This window comes from Podarcis cretensis, assembly GCF_951804945.1.
Source record: "Podarcis cretensis genome assembly, chromosome: 9".
NCBI lineage: Eukaryota > Metazoa > Chordata > Lepidosauria > Squamata > Lacertidae > Podarcis > Podarcis cretensis.
In genome coordinates, this window is record NC_137178.1 from 32,185,630 (window position 1) to 32,206,056 (window position 20,427).

Here is a 20,427-nt window from a genome sequence, read left to right on the forward strand (position 1 = left end):
AGAGCAGGTTTTCCACGGGAAAGTTGTGGGATGAAGGCAAAACCACTCAGACCCTTGCCTAGAAAGCATGGGACAAGTGGAAAATTGCTTGGATGCATGCTTTCTAGCCCTTATAGATACATATTCTGTTTTACCGAAACCTCACCCTATATAGGTTTTGTTGAAAAATCCGTCTAAAAATATTGCCCAAATTTGGGTTGGTAGGCTCTCTCGTTTTGGAAAATCCAAAATGTACCCTTTTCCCAGATTCATACTCACAATTCACAGATGTGAATAGCAAGGAAAGGGGAGAGAGAGAGAGAGAGAGAGAGAGAGAGACCTCCCTTTCCCTGGTCTCTGCCACACTGCCATGCCCTGAAAAAAATTGCACTTGCCATCCATCTTTGAGTTCTGCAGCTATTTAAAGCACAGGAGTTTACTGAGGGTCAGGCGCTGGCAATGTCAATGTATATAGGTAGCTGCACCAAGTGAAATGCAGAAGGAGGTAGGAGTCTTCTTTGTGTTTAACATCCATGAATCTCTCTTCTTCATCATTCAGTATCTGACAATGAGGATAAATCTAGAGAGGTATGGGATAGTGACTTGTCTGTGTACAAAATATTTTAGAATGTCTATATACTTGTGTTATTATAATCCATGTTATTGAAAGGTTAATTTGATGAGGAAGAGAAACTTAGTAGAACAGAGGGGAGGAGGATGTGGGTGCAGGAAGAGGTGGATACAGAAAAATGTTTATTTTTTCTGTTCATGCAAAAGTTGTCAAGTATCTACTGAAAGCTTTAATAAGATAACAGAAACAAAACAAAAAAATTGTGCCTGGAAGTATACTACATGCCATAAAGGTAAAGGTACCCCTGCCCGTACGGGCCAGTCTTGACAGACTCTGGGGTTGTGCGCCCATCTCACTTAAGAGGCCAGGGGCCAGCGCTGTCCGGAGACACTTCCGGGTCACGTGGCCAGCGTGACATCGCTGCTCTGGCCAGAGCCAGAGCCAGAGCCAGAGCCGCACACGGAAACGCCGTTTACCTTCCCGCCGGTAAGCGGTCCCTATTTATCTACTTGCACCCGGAGGTGCTTTCAAACTGCTAGGTTGGCAGGCGCTGGGACCGAGCAGCGGGAGCGCACCCCGCCGCAGGGATTCGAACCGCCGACCTTTCGATCGGCAAGCCCTAGGCGCTGAGGCTTTAACCCACAGCGCCACCTGCGTCCCTACTACATGCCATACATTACTAAAAATTCACAGATGTCAGCCCACAGGCCCACAGGATCACAATCCCTCTTATTTCCATGTACGCACAATGGAGCAATTGGTTCTGTGGAAGTGGAGCAAGGCAAGAATTAACATGGGAATGCAACCTTTGGATTGCACCCAGGAGCTGAAGCATCAACGACAGCAGAGGAAGTAGCAGCGGCAGCCACTAATCCTGCTCTAACGCCACAGCAGCTTGTCATTCCAGTGGATCTGCTAATGGAGCTACAAACTGCCTGTGTCTCTCAGGAAACCACACATGGAAATGTCCCAGCAAGTCTGGAGGAGGTAAGATACTGACCCCCAAATAAAAAGCAAATTTCATCAGTTATGTTCCTAAAGTTTCAGGTGTTTCATATTATGATAGGTGAGAATTAAATGGAGGGTGGGGAGAGAATGGTAATGTTAATTTTAAATCAGATGGTTTGTTTTAATTCATGTACCCATGCATGTTCATGGATTCATTATACAAATGAAGTGTGCTGGAAATCAAATGGCTTTCTAATTCAGAATTCACAATGGAAGTAGTAACAGAGCTCTGCAAACAGAGTAGCTATGTGTCTCATTTGGACTTAAACATTGCTGTTTTTCGTTACAACCTTTATATCATTTGGTTGCATAATGACATTTTCAGAGCAAATGAATATCACAGTCTATTTTAATCTTATCTGAGTACCTAAAAACACCAAGGGTGGCATAACATTTGCAAAACATTCCATAACATTGGCAAAACATTTCAGCTTTGGGATTCCGAGCATTTCAGACAGCCAAAAGTCCAGATTAAAAAAAGACGACGACTATTTTCGTATTTGGAGTTGTTGTCAACACCCAGGAAAAAAAACACTGGCTAGGTATTTAAAGGATTCTGGGCAGAGACCCACAACACACATTTGCATTGATATATAGCATGCCCCTAGGAAAATTAATATGGCTCTCATTAGCACTGCATTTGCTGCCCACCCAGCCACGTTAAAGCAAACTTAAAAGGGGGAAGGGGAAGGGGCAGCAAATCAGAGGACCTTGTGCTACCCACTAACAATGCCTTTGTTTGCCCTCATTGGTTTGAACAGCTTTGGATATCATACTGCATAGCTTCATTTGAGCCAGAGTTCACCCAGGTTCACCCAGAGTCCAAGTAATTATTATAGGGCCAGGTGTCATATATAAGTGCCTTTATACATCTGCATGAGGAGCAAGCAGATTGCCAGGAGGCAGGGGCTTATCCAGGTCTTGCTCCCTTGTTGACCTTGCCTGTGGTTGGACAACAACTGGGAATCCCCCCTACTGAGGCCTGACCCCCTTATAAGAGAACCCAGTTCTTTAGGACAATAAGTGACAATTTGGAGTAGCCTTCCCCATCCTGGGGCCCTCCAGGTATGTTGGGTGCTGCGCTTAGCAGAGGCTGATGTGAATTGTAGTCCCAAACATCTGGAGAGCACCAGGTTGGGTGAAGCAGAACTGAAGGAGCACAAAGAGAATCAGGATGGAGCAAGCCAGATGCTAGAGAGCTGGAAATAAAGCAAAGCAGGAACTGGGGAGGGGGAAAGGAGGGAAGCTGGAGCCTAGCAGGCTTGGCTAGAATTTCTCAACTGCTTGTAAACATGTAGCCCAATAGGATGTGTTTCATAAAGCAGATGGCTCTTTGCATTAATATTAAGCCTTAATGTGCTAATTCAAGGTTCTCAGAAACCCTAGACACAAGTCACCTTTCTTTTAACTTCCTCTTGACCCTTTCTCTTGCATGCTTCCTTTAGTTATCCCTCTTTTACAAACAAACTTTGTTTTCCCTTGATTCGTGTCCAAAAATATTCTGGTTTTGATCTTTGTCAGCAACAAGCAGTCGTCCATGCACTCACACACTCACTCCTGTGTTATCTTTTCCATTTTTCTTGGGTTCCCTTATAGCCATTGCACTGTTCTGTGATCAAATAGCTGCCCAGAACTCAGGACTCAAAACCACATGTGGTTCCTGCCAAGATAGCATTCAAGCCTGGGTTGGCATTTGCATACCCTCCAACATTTCTCCAATGAAAATAGGACATCCTAAGGAAAAGCGGGACATTCTGGGATCAAATAAAAAACCGGGACGGCTTCTCTAAATCAGGGAAGTCCCTGGAAAATAGGGACACTTGGGTGGTCTGCATTTGTTGGGGCTCATAGTCATCAGTGCCTAGAACAGCAGGGGGAAAGGAACGTTACTAAACCTAAACACATTTATTTAAAACCAAACAGTACCAAATTCAGTGGTATTCATTCATTCGCTAGCCTAGACCCAGTTTTAAGTGCATGCATCATGCATAATCTGTGTGAGAAACATTTTCAGAATCTGGCCATAAGATGGGCACTTCCTGCATTTTATGGCCTCCCTCATGGTGAACTCCCTGTCCGGTTAGTATATGGGATTTTTTTACAGAGCCTGGTGCCATGCCATCAGGTTCAGTGGGTTCCTGCCTACCAGCCTCAGGTTCAGGGCTCCCCTGATTACCAGCATAAGGCTGAGAGCCAGGTACCCAGACTGGTTCCTAAGCCATTGACACATTGGCTCTGATGGTGTCCTGGTCACTGCTGGACTATGGAATCATAACACTCTGGTTGTTTCAGTTGTAAGTGCTTAGGCTTACTTACAAGCTGAGTTACATTAAGGTGTGGGAAGGAAGGGATTGTGTCAAAGATTCCACAGGAAAAGTAGACTTTATGGAGGTGAGAGAGGTAGCATTCACAGGTGTTTGGGGGTATGATTCCAACCTATGGGGCAACAAGGTAGAAAGGGTGGAGGCTTTTAAGGGAACAGGGGCTCTCCAGATGGCAGAGGGTGGTGGGGCCTCAGCTCTTTGAAGGGTAAAAGACCTCCTCCAGCAGCGACCCAGCTCAACTGAGCTATCCCTGCTTCCCTCTGACTAAAAAGATGCTCAGGAGCATATCAAAGAGTCCCTGCAGTGTCCTCCAGCTCCTCAACTGAACAAAAGCTCTGAGCCTCTTCTTATAAACTAAAAAAGCCTGTCTAAACTAGACTATACTTTTCTGGCCACGAAGGGGCCGTATATTCCCCTTTCTCATCTCTAAATACAGTGGTACAGACGCTTCAGGTTACAGACTCCGCTAACCCAGAAATAGTACCTCAGGTTAAGAACTTTGCTTCAGGATGAGAACAGAAATTGCGTGGCAGCAGCGGGAGGCTTCATTAGCTAAAATGGTACCTCAGGTTACGAACAGTTTCAGGTTAAGAATGAATTAAGTTCTTAACCCGAGGTACCACTGTACTCATGATGGCCAGTGAAAGCCCACCATCGTAATACTTCACACACAAAAACCCAGGATTGACTTTAAAGTGAGTAAATTTGTGCTGGTTTTCACCTTTTCATCATCACAATCCTCTCCCATCCCACAGGAATACCACAGAAATAGAGGACTTTTCTGTTCTTGCCATAGTTTAGCAAAGACTGCTGTGAAATACATAGGTCAGCTTTAAAACAGGTAGCTCAAGCCACAGCGCTTCATGACAATAGTAGAAAAACAGTCTTTCTGCTTAGAATCCCCTTTATACTTGGAATCATTTTGCACACAAAACAATCAACTGGTTGGGGGCTATTAAAAAGTGCCTAGGAATACCCAGCCAAATAGTCTGAAAGCATTACAGCTGTCAGGATTTGGAGGTGGGGGCAGGGGTGTATTTGACAGGAAATAAAGCTTATGTTGATTTTTTTTGTAAGGTCTAAGAAGAGGCTGTGACTGCTGAGAATATGAATAGGCAAAGTGGAAGAAAATCCCTCCATTTTCAAAGGAAAAACATAGTGATTATATTTCATTATAATGGCTGTACAAGCATAAACTAAGCCATATATTAGTAACAGAGCTGAGCTGTCTTCTCAAGGGCTGGGAGAAAGGAGTGTGCTGTAACAGGGAGATTAATCATTGGCAAATATTAAGAGATTATGAGAAGAGATTAAAAGATTAAAGGGAAAGACGAAAGGAACCTAAATCTATATATTGTGTCCAGATGACAATATAAGGGGGTGAAATGGTTTTCTGTGCACATAAATCACCTGGCTGTACAAAGTAAGAAGTATTAACTATACATGATTGTATTAAGGACTGTTAAATGGAAATACAAGGAGTCATCATTCAATTATATGTCTGAATGGAGTTTGAACCATGGCTAGCCCATTGAGCTCAATGCTGGAAGGTATCATTAGCACCTCTTCTGTTAACTTTGCAAACTTATTTAAAAGGCAGCATGGTTGAGGGTCCCAACTGCAAATGTGAGCTCACCAGTGGTAAAAACATCTTTTAATCTGGGGAGATTGTCCAGTAGGAGGTCAGAGAGAGTCCTTACATTTCTCCATGTTCAGGAGAAGATCTAGTAGTCTCCTAACATTAGTCTGAGCCACAGAAGATTTCAGATTCTCCAAAGCTACTTCAGACACAAGACTTGATCCCTCCCTAAATTGGGTGAGGAAAAGGATCAGTGTTCAGCACTGATCATGGCTGTCTACTAATGGTGGTCAAAATTTGTATATATTTGGACATGGAAATTAAGAAGGAAAAGTATGTGAGAAACCTTTTAATATAACCATTCATCACATAAAAATATCAGCCCCCAAAAGCAGTCTTTTATATTCACCCTAAGGCAGTCTTTACATACCACAATTTCCTAATGGGTTTAACCTTCAGGTTAACATCTCATTAACATCACATGTACCTATCTATGTGCTATTAGCATACATATGCCAATTTAGCTGTGTATACAGCCATTAGGACACCATAGTTGATCAGTAGCTTCCAGACATGTGTCATTGAATAGATGTGTGTCAAAATAGGCACATGTTTTCTTATCACACATGGCATAGTGTAGAAATACAGAAGTGTTATCCATGCACCTGTGTAGCTCCTTGCCATTTGGGGGTTGCCCTTCCTAGTGGACTGTGCAATACAGTCCACCCAATTGCTACATTTTCAAATAGTGTTTTTTTTGAAAACCTCACAATATTGCAATGCTGCTCATTCCTTGCTGTCATGGAGTCTATGAAAATGCCATGACACGTGGGTGGGAGCTTCAGACTCAGGAGCCAAATGCTGCTCTCCAATGCTCTCTAACTGGTCCTAGGGACTCTCCCCACACCACACCCCCTCCCAGGCACAGCCCCTCTCCACAAGCCATGTCCCCTCAAACTGGTCTTCACAGCCTCAGATTCTTTTGAAAGGAGCTTAGAAAGGAAACCTGATGCAACTCAGCTGGAACAATTTGCCAAAGCCAAGGCACCACCCCTGAAAAGGCCCTGTTGGTTTATTTCTAACACTGTGTTTTCCTTTCAGGGTTTTTTTTGGGGGGGACCTACAATATATTTAATTTGTGTATGTTTTAAACTTTTAGTTATCATTCCTACTAAATGGGTTTTTAATTATTCCTGTTTTTGCTGTTTTGGCAGTGTTTTCATATCTGTTAGTATAAAAAAACAGTTTTTGCTTGCTTGCTTAACTATTTGAAAGATATCTTCTCAGGCCAGCAAACATCTATGACCCAACCAAGAATCTTGTCATTTACAAGGTAAACATTCTGCAAATTCTTCACAAAAATAAAAGACACAGGGAGGGGAGGTATGTATTCTGAGATTCCCAGTTGACTTTGCAAAGCCTTCAGTAAAAACACCTGCAATTTATGCTCAAACAAGTTATTACCTGATAGTTATGAGACGTTATGATAGCAATATTGTGTGCTGAAACACAGAACTTCTCCAGTCACAAAGATTGAGGCCGGAAAGCAAACAAGATGTAACATTAATTGCTTCCTGTAAATAGCCACAGCAGGAAACCTGAGCAGCACCAAAACAGCAGAAGGCAGGTGTCCTGTTCTACAAGAGCTCTGTGCTTACATGAAAAGCCAAGCAGCGTCCCATCACAAGACTGAGGCACCCAGATTACCTGCAGCACCTTGGAAAATTATTAAGGCCTACCTGGCAGCAAGTCAGAATGTCAAGTCCAAAGTTCAACGTCTGGGGGTCAGTCCATACAAGTCAAGTCCAAAGGTCAGAAAATGCAGTCCAGGGTCAATCCAAGTAGCCAAGTCCAAAGCCCAGCAGGCAGGATAAGTCCAGAGTCAAACTCACAGCACAGTCCCATAGAGGTCCAGGAGCATCCAAGCCAAGGTAAATCAACATAGACCAGGCATGGCCAAACTTGGCCCTCCAAGTGTTTTGGGACTGCAACTCCCTTCATCCCTAGCTAACAGGACCAGTGGTCAGGGATGATGGGAACTGTAGTTCCAAAACATCTGGAGGGCCAAGTTTGGCCATGCCTGACATAGTCAGTTGCATAGACAAAGCACCTCAACTTTGCTTCCCTTTTGTACTTTGCATGCTGATTGCAGCATCTGGGCTTGATAAGGCATGGGACCCTCACCTGTTCTAAGCCTACTCCAGCTGAGGAATCACACAGCTGCTCCCAGAGCTAGCGAGCCCCACCTGACCAGCTAGAGAGCTGGCGTGTGGGCCCTTGCCTGCCTCTGCCTCCTGGAGCATCCCTCCTGCTGCTCCCTATGCCTCAGAGCCCACCAGGATCATGGAGACAGGACCTGCTGTGGTGATGGGTCCTGCTGCCCTTGTTCCTGTGCATTGACCCCCATCTCCTTGTCATCCTTTGTTACCTTGTGAGTACTTCCTTCCCCATCCCCTGCTTGCCCCCGTGTATCCCAGTCCCTCGCTGAGATCCTTTTCCTCCTCCCTGCTGTCCTGCCAGCTCCTGACACTTGTATACATTGACTGAACTGTGGTGCAATAAGCTCCACCTTCACAGAGAAGCTGGCTTTTAGAGGGCCTTGTCTTATACTGCAGTCAGTTTCCTGTAGGCCTGAGGAGACAAAAGTACCCTGGAAGACTCCTCCTCTGACTCAAAGTAAGGTGGCAAGGCTGTGTTCTCAAGTGAGGAGAGCCTTGAAGATGGTCCTGGCAGCTCTTCCCCCATTGAAGGTCATCCTCCTCTGAGTCCATTGCACAGCGCATGGTCTCTGAGTCATGACAGAAGAGTTTAAACCTCCCCACCTTACCATACCTCACTGTTATTTCATCAGGAGGAAATACTTCATTAGTGCCATTTTTCATTTTTAAAAAAAGTTTCTCGTTCTTAAGGCATTGAAGATATGCATTAAAGTTTGTGCTGCGGTCTCAGGATCCATAAGAATGTCTTACTAAGGTTTTCAGTGATGGGTGTTAAGGTTCCAGGCCCCTTCATGGCTTTATTTATACTAGAGCTTTCTGCTTGTGTAACAGCAGCATTGGACACAACACTATTGCTATGTGACTGAGATACTGTGACCATTATCATATTTGTCATTGTGTTTTATTTTCAGATCATGGAAATTTAGCTCTCCTGGTGAATCAAAGGTGGCCGTCCTTTTCTTTTACAGTTGCACATTTCTGTGGGGTTACCCAACTTACCTGTTTTGGGTAAGGCAATCATGGTCTTGTTCAAAATATGGCTCTTCCTTGTGCCCGTTGTATAGAATAATAGTGAAAAGGGAAAGAGTTGCTTTCCATGAAAGCCTTGGTCTCATATGGCAATTAGCCCCACATACACCGATGCTCTCTATTTAAGGGACTGAATTTTCCCTACAAGAAAGGTAGTAAAATAAAGACTCTAATCATTATATAGATATGGATGTAGATAAAGATATAGATGTATAATTTGTTAAATCAGAATTAGAATTCAATCCTGCAAAGGCTTATTCTTATATCGTATGATGGAGCAAACTATTTTGGTAGTGCCGTTGACCTCCTGCTTTCAGACTGGAGGAATATATTAGTAGTGCATGTTAAGAATTGCATTAGGATGGCCACTTACACATAGCCAAAAAAGAGGAAATGCATCACACACATAATACATCAAGACGAAAGAGGGCACAGATACGCACATCTTATGCAAATGACACTTTTTATGTATAGATGCAAATTTAGAAATAATTGCTCTAAGTTAAATAGAAATGCATCTCACTATAAATGGGAATATTGTGAATATTGTGACCAGGCGATCTTGATCAGTCTGCTGCCCAGCTTCTAACTGCTGATGGATAACTACAAGCCCCCTCCCCTGGCTCTCCTTTTTATGTTTCTTTCTTTAAACTGAACTTGGATTTGGCAGCCCCACAAACAGAGGACTAGCCTCTGTAAAATAGGACACCATGCCAACCTAGATTATATAAAATATTATTGTAATATGGAGTTGGAAGAAGATAAATTGGTACCAATATAATCCAGGGCTACCAGTATTTCTGGAAAATAAAGGTAAGAATTGATAAACCAGTACACACTGATCCTGAAACTGTTATTAAGAACAAATTTCTGTGGAATTGCATCCAAGCAACTGCTCTTAACAGTATGATAATGATGCAGTTGATTCATGGTGTGCATCACGTCAATGCTGAATAATAATGTACAAATGGTTATTTCAAGCCAATATATGTCTATTATTACTTGGCCAAGATCCCAGATTCTAGGCAATTCCCCTTGGTTTACAGAGAAGAAAGGAACAGACAAAAAGAAATCCTGAAAAGAGTTTATCTCAACTGACTCCATGAAATGCAGCCAATATTAGAAAGTTTATGGTACTTGTTATCTAGCGTGATATCAAACTGTTGCATTCCATTAATATGCTTTTATTTAAATAAATGATAGACATGCCATATCATATGGATATCTGTATCTCACTGACCTGAGAAAGTAGAAGGCTCTGCATTTTCTGGACTTTAATCTATACAATACAGTACACATAAAATACATTATTCTGTTTATATTCCCTGTTGCTCTTTTTATGGGAGAGAGCTGGCTGGAACTTTTCCTAAAGCTTTAGTGTGCAATCCTTGGCTCAGTTTAAGTCAAAGGCACTTCTGTCATTGACTTCATTGGATCATTGGATCAGGATTGCATCTTTAATTCCTTAATCTGAGCATAATTCTTCAGTCAGCTGGCGGGAGCATTATGGAACAAATGGTAGTATTTTATCTGTGCAGAGCTAAATTGCCAAGCTAAACTGAAAACAAAAATCAGAAATATATTCTAGAACAGTACTTAGCTGTAATTTATTAGCATCTTTCACTTTATTAAATTTCATGAAATGAGAAAGGGGAATATCTTTGCATTTAAGTGAATAGATGACTACAGTTGTCACAGGATCGATTTTCAGAGCGGCTTTTACAACCTCTAGGTTTTGATACCTACATTTACAAAATGAAATAATCATATTTTCATGAGAAGTGAAGTTTTAAAACATTTTCTATCCAAGGCAAGGGGAAAAAGAAAAGCAGGAATTCAACAGTAATCTCCCCTTTGTTTGCTTCTCCTCCTACAGTGGTTTCTCTGCCTAATGATTCAAAACATCTCTGCAAGACGCCTTTCCCTTCACTGTCATTCACGTTATGCATCTCCATAGCTCATTATAGTGGCTATGTATAATTAAACTGACTTCGTGGCATGGCCATACTTCTGGTCCTTACTGTTTAAAGATCTCCACTTCTCCTCTAAACTAAGCAATTGCCTGATTAACATTATTTGAAGCCCCAAGATGCTTTTACACTCAGTTTGTAATGATGCCTAAACAACGATTCATGTAGAAACATGGGAGCCAGTTCCTTGTGTCTGGACCTCATGTTGCTGTGACAGTATCTGTAGAAGGAATAACATGGAACAGATGGATTACTTATCAATGGACAATACTGACCCGGGAAGGAAATATATAATTTGCCCAACCCATATGGTTCCTTCCTAAGGACTTTAATGGAAAATCTACATGTAAACAGCTCACACATAGAATCACAGAACCATAGAGTCGGAAGGGATCCTGAGGATCATGTAGTACAACCCCCTACAATGCAGGAAAATATGCAATTCCGTAACATATAAATTGTCACTTTGTCATTTGGAAAACTGATGTGTTAGACTAAGCCCTCATTTTGAGGGTGTCTGTATCTCCTATCTACAAGCCCAATGTCAGGAGTTGGCATAGCTGAGCAGCTGCTGGATTCTCTGACCTAGCAGAAGACCCATTGCAAAGCACCACTCCAAGAACCTCCATCTTTGTTAGGCCATCTGCATATGTTTAGACACAAAGCTCCATCATTTAACAACAACAACCACAACAATTTATTAGTTGCCCCAGAAGCCAACAGGCAACCAATATGAATCAGGTGCAAGTTACCTCATGCCCTCAAACCCTCACACTGCTTATTTCTCAGAAGCCTGGTGACACTGGAATGGTGGTGGTATTTCAGTTGCTGCCCTTAATATCAGTCCCAACACTATTCTCACCCCTAGTGGGGAGGATGTGCAGTGTGAACTATGCAGCAGCTGCCCCAACAGAAGCCATGAGTCCTCCCAGTCTTCTGCTGCTCCCTACCACCTGCATGGGCAAGGGCAAGGAGGCCTGGGGAAAAGTGAGCCCCGGGCAAGACTGCCAGATATGCATTAGCACTTCTTACAGCTTTCAACCACCCCACCCATCCACAAGAAGCTTGGTGGTGAGCAGACCAGGTGCTGTGTGTGTCTGTGTCCCTGAGGGAGGGAGTCGTGTGTATTTGGAAAACCCACAGCAGGTTTCTTGCCTGTGGCCCACAGAAACCTGAAACTTGGTCATGCCAAGTTGGCTTCCCTTCTTACACATCTCCTTGTGTTATCTCTTCTCAATAAGCTTGCCTGCTGTTAGCTCCTTCAGTGTGGTGTAGTGGTTAAGAGCAGTAGACTCTTAATCTGGTGAACTGGGTTCTGCTGGGTGACCTTGAGCTAGTCACACTTCTTTGAAGTCTCTCAGCCCCACTCACCTCACAGCGTGTTTGTTGTGGGAGAGGAAGGGAAAGGAGAATGTTAGCCGCTTTGAGACTCCTTCAGATAGTGATAAAGCGGAATATCAAATCCAAACTCCTCCTCTTCTTCTCCTCCTCCTGCTTCCTTATACTGCTTGCCTATAATATTCTGTGTCTCTTTCACCTCTCATGTTGAGAAATCTCTCATGAACTGCTCCTCCAGTTCCATCCAATTCTCGTTTCTGTATCCCAGTTATGGATTTGTCAGTCCCTAACTGCTGAAAGCCACTTTGAGTAGTACATGGACACTAGAAGAGTGGCATAGATAGCATAGATAGCAGAGAGGTTGGGGAAAGAGAGAGAGATTTCATGTAAACAGTATACATACGTAGGCAGCCAGAGGTCAAGTAAATGACTGGTGCTTTTGTACAATGATTTGCATGATGTTTCAGTTTGTGTGCCAGTGAGTCAGATTAGTTTTGGGTTTCAAAGTGTTAAGACATTTGTCTGTTTTCATTGCACAGATTATGCCATTATCTTTTAATACCCTGTGGAACGTCCATGCTACCTTTCTCCTTGGGAATGCTCTGATGTGGTTCCTCTTCTTAAAAGCTTCTATGGTGAACCCAGGTTTGCTTCCTCAACACACTGATGAATATTACCAGGCCATCAGACAGGTATTTCTCTCGTACACCTTTGCATATGCAACCATCTCTCACACATTAGTAATAATTCTCTTTGGCAATAATCACCTCTGGAATTAAACAAATGCTGTTGCTGGATTGAAAGCATCCTTCTTTTGTCATCATTTTTTATTCATGCCTAAATGTTGAAGATAAGAAAATTCAATTAATGCAAGCAGCTAGCAAAGAAAGGCTTCAGCGCTTCTGCACACATATTTGGGAGAAAGTCCCATGGACTTAACTTCTGAGTAGACAAGTATAGAATTGTGCTGTTTTGGTGACTGATTTTGTTTTCCACTAGGAAGTCATGTTTTATAATATGATCATGGGACATCCCAATAGTATAAAACAATGCAGCTACATACGAATATGAACCGTTCCCAAAATACTATATGGATTTAATCTTCCTGCCACACTTGCCATCCTCGCCTGTCACACCAGTGTGGTGCGCCACATCCTTTGAAAACCACTGTTCTACATGCTTCCTGCTTTGGAAAGGAGAAAATGCACTTTTTGCTGATGCATTTGCCCTGGAGATGGGTAAACTCATGCAAGTCCACCTTCAATTAGAACATAAAGCACGAACAGCATCTGAATCACCTGGTTGTCTGAAATGATGCCATTGTCCAAAGCACATATACAAAAGCATTAGGTTAGTTGGTTCTTAAGATTCTGCCATTGCATTTTAGATTCCATCCTGGATATCTTCTTCTTTCTAAGGTGGATTATCTTAATTATTGGGAAGAGGGCAAAATCCTGTTGCCTAGACTATGTCATGAGTGCCACCTTGTGAAACCTCTTCGAGCTAAACATTGTCGTATCATCAATCGTTGTGTGTCTGGCTTTGATCATTATTGTCCTTTTATCTACAACAGCGTGGGATACAGGAACAGGTAAGGTAAAGGTAAAGGGACCCCTGACCAGTACAGATGTGCAAAAGATGTGCAAAAGAGATTTTTTCTGTAGTATTTAAGATAGCCTTCTGCAACCCATTAGCTTTCAGATGTGTCATCAGTTCCAGCCAGCATTGCCAGCGAGGTGATGGCAGTTGTGACCCACAACAGCTGGAGGGCAACAGGTTTGGTAAAGATTGTTCAAGATATTTTTGCTCGTCTACTTTATAACTCTTTAGTAACTAAGCTTTCTCTCCCCCCCCCTTTTCACAACACCATCAGATGTTGCACTGTCGATATCTCTCATCAGAAACATTAACATGTGACACAATAAGTCTTTGGATCACCACTGTATCTATCAGCCATCTGTGGCCCTACAATCAGCAGGTGGACCCTGTTGGTGTCACCCCACTTGGGGTGTACCCAGCTGGCGGTGACTTGTGTCAGGGCCTTCTCAGCAGTGGCTCCCCATTTGTGAAATGTCCTTTCTAGTGAGCTGCATCAGTTTTAAAAAAATACTTATTGATAACTAGAAAAATTGTAAAGTTTGGATGGTTGAAATTTCTATCCCTGATACCACTGAAATTACTGTATTAGTTTAAGGGTAGATTATTGCTTTCAGGAGTTTTAAACTGGTTTTTAGAAAGTTGTTCTTAACTGTTTTTTAGAATTTTTAATTGTGTTATTTTAGTATTTAAATGTGTGCTGCCCTTGACTCCTTTGGAGCAGGGTGTGAGATATACATTTACCATAATTAATTGATAAATAAGTCATAAACTTATTTTGGCAAAGCCAAAAATGTGGTACACAAAACAGATTTAAACTGAGAAAATGGTTGTGGCTCCTTCCTCCACCCCATGAAACAATGGGGGAATTGATTTTTTGTAAAGGAGAAAATGGTCAATGCCATACTTAGAAATCCAAGACCAGGTATTTAGTGCAGAAGACATGGCAATTAAGCTCATGTAAAACCCACTGAAGGCCAGTTGATGGCCTATATTATCAACTGCTTGCTTTGCTGTTCATTTTTAATCATATACGCATCCAAGTCACACAGGAGACATTTCCTCAGAGATAAGGTGCTCATAGAAGGCACTACCACAGTTATTTCCCCACATCATCTTTTAAGGAGATATTTATGAAAGGTGATCGTGAGCACACTCTGCTACCATTTGAGGTTCTTTTCTGACATATTTTGCTTTTAATGTGATCCGACTTCATTTTAAAAAAGTGGTAACACAGCAGGAGCCAAGGACTAAACTCACAGAGTACTGTAATCAGTACCTCCAGTAAAGGGAGTGCAGTTTTGGTTAGCTTCTGCTTCCAGGCTACCCACAGACATCTGGTTGGCCACTGTGAGAATAAGATGCTGGATTGGATGGGCCATTGGCCTCATCCTATGTTCTTATGAATTAAATCACCACCTCAGCTGCATATGAGAGAGGTTGTTCTAGATACTGACTGAACTTTGCAAAGGCTTTGTTAGCTTTTTATGTAGTAGAAGCATTGCTTTGTTTCTGTTTTGCTTCATTCCAGGCCCTATTTTGTAGGATTCCTCACTACTATGTGTCTGAACTCTGTGGTTGGAATATATCTATGCTGGAATTGGTTTAATGTAATGGGACGTAGTATTTTCATCGGGATCGGATTTCTCTTTCTTTCCGTCATTGCCACAACATCAGCAATGATGACTTCACTGTGTGTATGTATCGTCTTGAATGCATATTTTTTTTAATAGCAGGCTTTGGGGAGGTCACAAAAATGGCTTTTGGCACCACAGGTAGCTATGGGGTCAGTCAATTGTTTTTATTAAAAGGATTTAAAAATTAAAGTAAAAAATGGCAACTTTTTAAGGGGTCACCTTTTGGCATTACAACTTTGAAGTAGAGGACTCACGAAAGCCAAAATGTTTGCTTTTTAATGACAAGTTGGGGGGAGGGGTCTTTGGGGGCCAGCTATGAGCCGCTGGGTAGCCACTGCTGCCCTCGGAGATGGCAGGAGTAGGATTTTCCCACATAGCCAAAATGAAGCAAAGGCACTGACTCTCTGAGTGGTAAGACAGCACTCGTTCTTATCCCAGACTGCATATTGACAAGTCAAAGGGAAAAGACTGTGAACCTGAAACATGTCACAGACAGCATGGTCAGTAGTCAGGAATGATGAGAGTTGTAGCCCAGAGACATCTGGAGGCCCAAGTGGTCTAGATCTCCTGCTTTCGGGTTTCTGCATTCTGCCTGAGGCAAGTATTTAGAATCATAGAATCATAGAGTTGGAAGAGACCACAAGGGCCATCGAGTCCAACCCCCTGCCAAGCAGGAAACACCATCAGAGCACTCCTGACATATGGTTGTCAAGCCTCTGCTTAAAGACCTCCAAACAAGGAGACTCCACCACACTCCTTGGCAGCAAATTCCACTGTCGAACAGCTCTTACTAGTATTTCTCTTTAGTATTTCATAGTATTTAAATAGTCTCTCTTTAGTATTAGTCTCTCTTTAGTATTTCATAGTATTTAAATGCTGGAGTTGCACATTAAAGCTCACCAGCTTTGTTACATAAATCTTCTCTCCCTCAGCCATTCACACAGGATGTTAGAAAGACTGTCATCTGAAAGAGGGAGAGCGATAGGTTACGAAAAACAAGATGAGGTTAATGTGTGTTATATATATAATTATGTAGAGTAGGAACAGCAGCTCAGTTTAGATAGAACTGTTAATGCCCTCTAGTGTCTTTTTATTGAAAGCCAGAGAGAAAGAAAGTTTACTCAAATAGGATGCTAAGTAACTGCACTATTTTCAACTGCACTATTTTCAACTGGCTGATTTCAAGTGGGATCATACTTAAAATAAAACAATAGCATGCTTGATGGGAAATACATTTAATTTGCAAGGGAGTAAGTTGTATCCATTCCCTTTGGATATACGGTCTTTTACTGTTCTGGTATCTGCATATAAGCAGATATTAACTTTGTAACATGTACTGAAGAATAATTTATGCTTTGATATACCACCTGCATAAATAATACAGCTGGCAACAGAAATGATTAAATTTTATGCTTGTATTATTTCTGTTTGGGAGTTTCTACTACCCAATGACAGGATAGTCTGATATTGTGGGATGAACTCTCATAAAAAGAATAATGAACTAAGATTACGGGCAACAGAATATTTGGTAGTTCACTTACGCTACTAACAAACCTTTAGAAGACATCTGAAGGCAGCCCTGTTTAGGGAAGCTTTTAATGTTTAATAGGTTATTGTATTTTAGTGTTTTATTGGAAGCCGCCCAGAGTGGCTGGGAAAACTCAGCCAGATGGGCAGGGTATAAATAATAAATTATTATTATTATTATTATTATTATTATTATTATTATTATTATTATCATCATTATTATTTGTTCCTTATGGTCCTTGCTTCCTTGAACATGGAAAGCTGCCATATACGAGTCAGACCAGTGACTCCCAGCATCTCCACTAGTTGTGATCCACTTGGCTATATCTTAAATTTTGGACTTCCACATGCAAAGGACTTCTTCTGCCACTGAGCTAGGGCCTTTCCCCGTGGAGGATGGTCCATTAGGGTGAATGGGGCACTGCCCTACCAAGCTCAGTCTGCCCTTGACCAGCCTGCTTTTCTTACTTCCGCCCAGGTTTGTGGCACTGCCTGACAATGGCCTCCTCCTTAGTTTCAGTGCTGCTCTTGCATACCCTCCAGCATTTCTCTGATGAAAATAGGGACGTCCTATTTCATCATCATCACCATAACAACAATAATTTTTATTTATACCCTGTCCTTCTGACTGGGCCGTCCCAGACATTCTGGGCATCTTCCAACATATAATAACCTCCCTATACAGGGTTGCCTTGAGATGTATTCTAAAGATTGTATAATTATCCCCTTGGCTCAGGGGGTCACATAACTCCATCCCCTCCAACATTTCTCTGATGAAAATAGGGACATCCTAAGGAAAAGCGGGACATTCCGAGTTCAAGTCAGAAACCAGGATGCCTTCTTTAAATCTGGAACTGTCCCTGGAAAAGATTCTGCTCTTGTAGAACTGTGGAGGAAGGAACTTGGGGACAAAACTAGAATTAGATGGTTCTACTGTCATTGGCTCTGGCAATACCTGCTGTTGGTCTTCCTACCAGTCCAAGTAGGCACTAACCACTGCTGGCCTTTCTCCAAACAGCCAGTCACAAAACTGATGGTAGAGTTAGCAGAGATAAAACCAATACCTTCTAGATTTGTATCCTGCTGCCCAGTATGATAAGCAACTGGTCTTGGGCTGCTACTATATACCAACAAGAAAAGGACAAACACATTTTGTTTATGTTTGAATACGTCACCCACAGTCATAAGAACTGGAATGTAGAGATGATTCCAACAGACTAGACTAGGAATGGGGATTCTGTGGCCCTCCAGATACTGCTAGAATACAACTCCCACCATTCCTGACAATTAACCATGCTGGCTGGAGCTGATGGGAGTTGGGAGTCCAACAGCATCTGGAGGGCCACAAGTAGTAGTAGACGGCACAGAGGGAGGGCGGCACTGCTTATGTGACCTCCCTCTGCCCAAGTTGCTGCTGTATACCAGGGTGGAGAGGCAGCAGAGTGGTGAGGTTGGCCAGGCAAGCACACCAGCAGTCAATCTGGTGGTCCTACCACCATGTTTGCACTGTGTTGGCCTCGCCTTCCCCACCCCCTTCCCTCTTCCCCCTCTCTGTTCTAGTGTACAGCAGCGACTCAGCTGGAAGAAAGTCCGGTAAGTGCCATCCACTACCAGCCACAGGTTTCCCACTGCTGGGTTAGACCATAGTTTCCTGTGAACTGAATTTAGAGCTTTGGCTGCTATCGTGATCCTGCCTGACACTCTCGCTTGTCTACTTTTGATAGATGATTTACTGTTTTTCTAGTGTCTTAAACTGGCTTCTGTAGAACTTGTCAGATTGTCCCTGTATCTATTGCAGGGACATTTAGCCTTGTCCATATTCAAGTATAGCTTTGCTCTGCTGTCTCATTTCAGTGACCATTGAAATAATCTATATTGTTTCTTGGTGTAGACACAACCTTTCTGTCAAGGACTCTTCTTGGCAGTAAACTAACAGCTGTTATATGTGTTGGTAAACTCAAATTATTCAGCTGCTATCCTTTCTCCATTACACCGAAACACCCAAGAGTCTATTGCCTCTGGTCTCCACAGTTTAATTGCAGGTGTTACATACAAGTCAGACATTTATTATAATGATGAATTATTTCACAAAGTTCAGCTGGTCAGCTTGTAGTGTAATGAATCTTAGTTGCAGTACGGTGTCATCTGAGGGTAGCAACAGCAGCAGTGCAAACAGTTTATATGTAAAACTGAAAGTCATCTCTATGTTTCACTTCTAAAGGTTTATATGGCGGCAGTCAACTTAACTACTGCAGAATGTCTCAAAACAACAAAGTATGCATATCTCCTGGACCATCAAGGAAAGTTCTTCAATCCATTTGATAGAGGAATTATACTAAACTTTATGGAATTCCTTCACATCATCAAGCCTCTAACAGAGGAGGAACTGAAAAAAGCAGAAGTGACTTTGGTATAAAGTTTATAGAAGAGTCATGTATTGTATAATATACCAGGATGTCAACACATCACTTTATTAGTAAAACTGGCGGTGTGTAGTGCATGGTTTTGAGCATGACCTCTCCCTAGGGAAAAGAAATGTCTTGACAGAAACCTTTGCATGTGCATGGAATGTGACAGACCTTTGAACATGTACAGATTGTGGGTATGTGTATGGAGTAAATGGACCTTTCTCCTTAAGTGCAGGATATGACCTTAAGCACAATACAGCAACACTGTATTAGTGGTTCATTTTTACAATTGCATATTTCAGTCATTGTTCCCACCCACCCACAATTCAAGAGAAAGGGCAATAAATTATCATTGTACAATACACATTTCATTTTCAAACACTATTAATCACTGTGCACATTTCATTCTGCCTTATTCAGTATTAAATATATGCATAGCCTATTATCCATTCTAAGATGCTGATGGAGTTACAACAAAGCTAACATAGAATATAAAATTTCCCCAGCAGTTCTTAACTCAAAATCTAAATACTGTATTACACTGCAGTTTTGTATTTCTATTCAACACTAGATGGTGCTGGCTTACTTTTTTTTGCTATGAAGCTGACTTAGAATGTCTTAATAGAGTAAATGTTCAAACACAACAGAACTGGGTGAATTTCAAGTTCAGATTTTGCACTTTTGCACCCTTCCCCCTTATGCTGGCAGGCATGCTGTTATATCCTGCAGAAATGTAATAAAATAGCACCCCGTTGCTGCCTCTGTGACTTAGTGACCCTAAGCCTGCGTGTTCAAGACTCAACAAATATAATTCTTCTCAGTGTCAAAGGTTAAAAGATTTGCAAGAAATATTTGTGAGGGTTCGTTTTCACTTGCTTGAAGCTTTCTTCTATTTCATTCCAATGAACCTTTCTGTAGCTGGGGGATATATAAACATATGCATAAAAAAATAAAAAGCACTTTTCCCCCTTTAATCTGTTCACCATGTTTTTTTAGATTGGTCTTTTTTGTTCTGGATTTTATATTCTGTACATATTTCTCAGACATTTCAGCAATTTCCACCCGGGCACTGCTTCTGACAACCAAATCCCAGCTATGTCCAGGAAATTCCAGACATATGGCAACCCTATTTTAACATGGTATCTTCCATAAACACTGTCCAACCATTTCAAATCATATTCAGTTAACATGCTGGATGTGGGCAGAGGCTTTGCCCTTGGCCTACAAACACATAAAGGTAAA

The 20,427-nt window shown here is 42.1% G+C and overlaps 1 protein-coding gene across 4 annotated transcripts; it reads left to right on the forward strand.

Annotated features, from left to right (window-relative positions):
- Positions 1-452: 452 nt before the first annotated feature.
- Positions 453-20,159, forward strand: LOC307224069 (palmitoyltransferase ZDHHC12-like). 4 transcript variants are annotated; one of them, XM_079990533.1, is made up of 7 exons: positions 453-567; positions 1,251-1,537; positions 8,592-8,688; positions 12,557-12,709; positions 13,436-13,608; positions 15,145-15,310; positions 18,999-20,159. In XM_079990533.1, the coding sequence occupies exons 2-7, from the start codon at positions 1,509-1,511 to the stop codon at positions 19,191-19,193; spliced, it is 813 nt and encodes a 270-aa protein (XP_079846659.1). In that variant the 5' UTR covers positions 453-567; positions 1,251-1,508; the 3' UTR covers positions 19,194-20,159. The 4 variants fall into 4 exon arrangements, with proteins under 4 accessions (XP_079846659.1, XP_079846658.1, XP_079846660.1 ...); XM_079990532.1 differs by having other exon boundaries at positions 1,266-1,537; XM_079990534.1 differs by lacking the exon at positions 8,592-8,688 and having other exon boundaries at positions 1,266-1,537.
- Positions 20,160-20,427: the final 268 nt, after the last annotated feature.

Excerpts from the sequence above, each read along its gene's own strand:
- LOC307224069 (XM_079990531.1), top strand. The coding sequence starts at position 6,763 with ATGACCCAACCAAGAATCTTGTCATTTACAAG. Across the intron at positions 6,795-8,591 it reads AGAATCTTGTCATTTACAAG|ATCATGGAAATTTAGCTCTC; the intron begins GTAAACATTCTG and ends TTTTATTTTCAG. Across the intron at positions 13,609-15,144 it reads AGCGTGGGATACAGGAACAG|GCCCTATTTTGTAGGATTCC; the intron begins GTAAGGTAAAGG and ends GCTTCATTCCAG.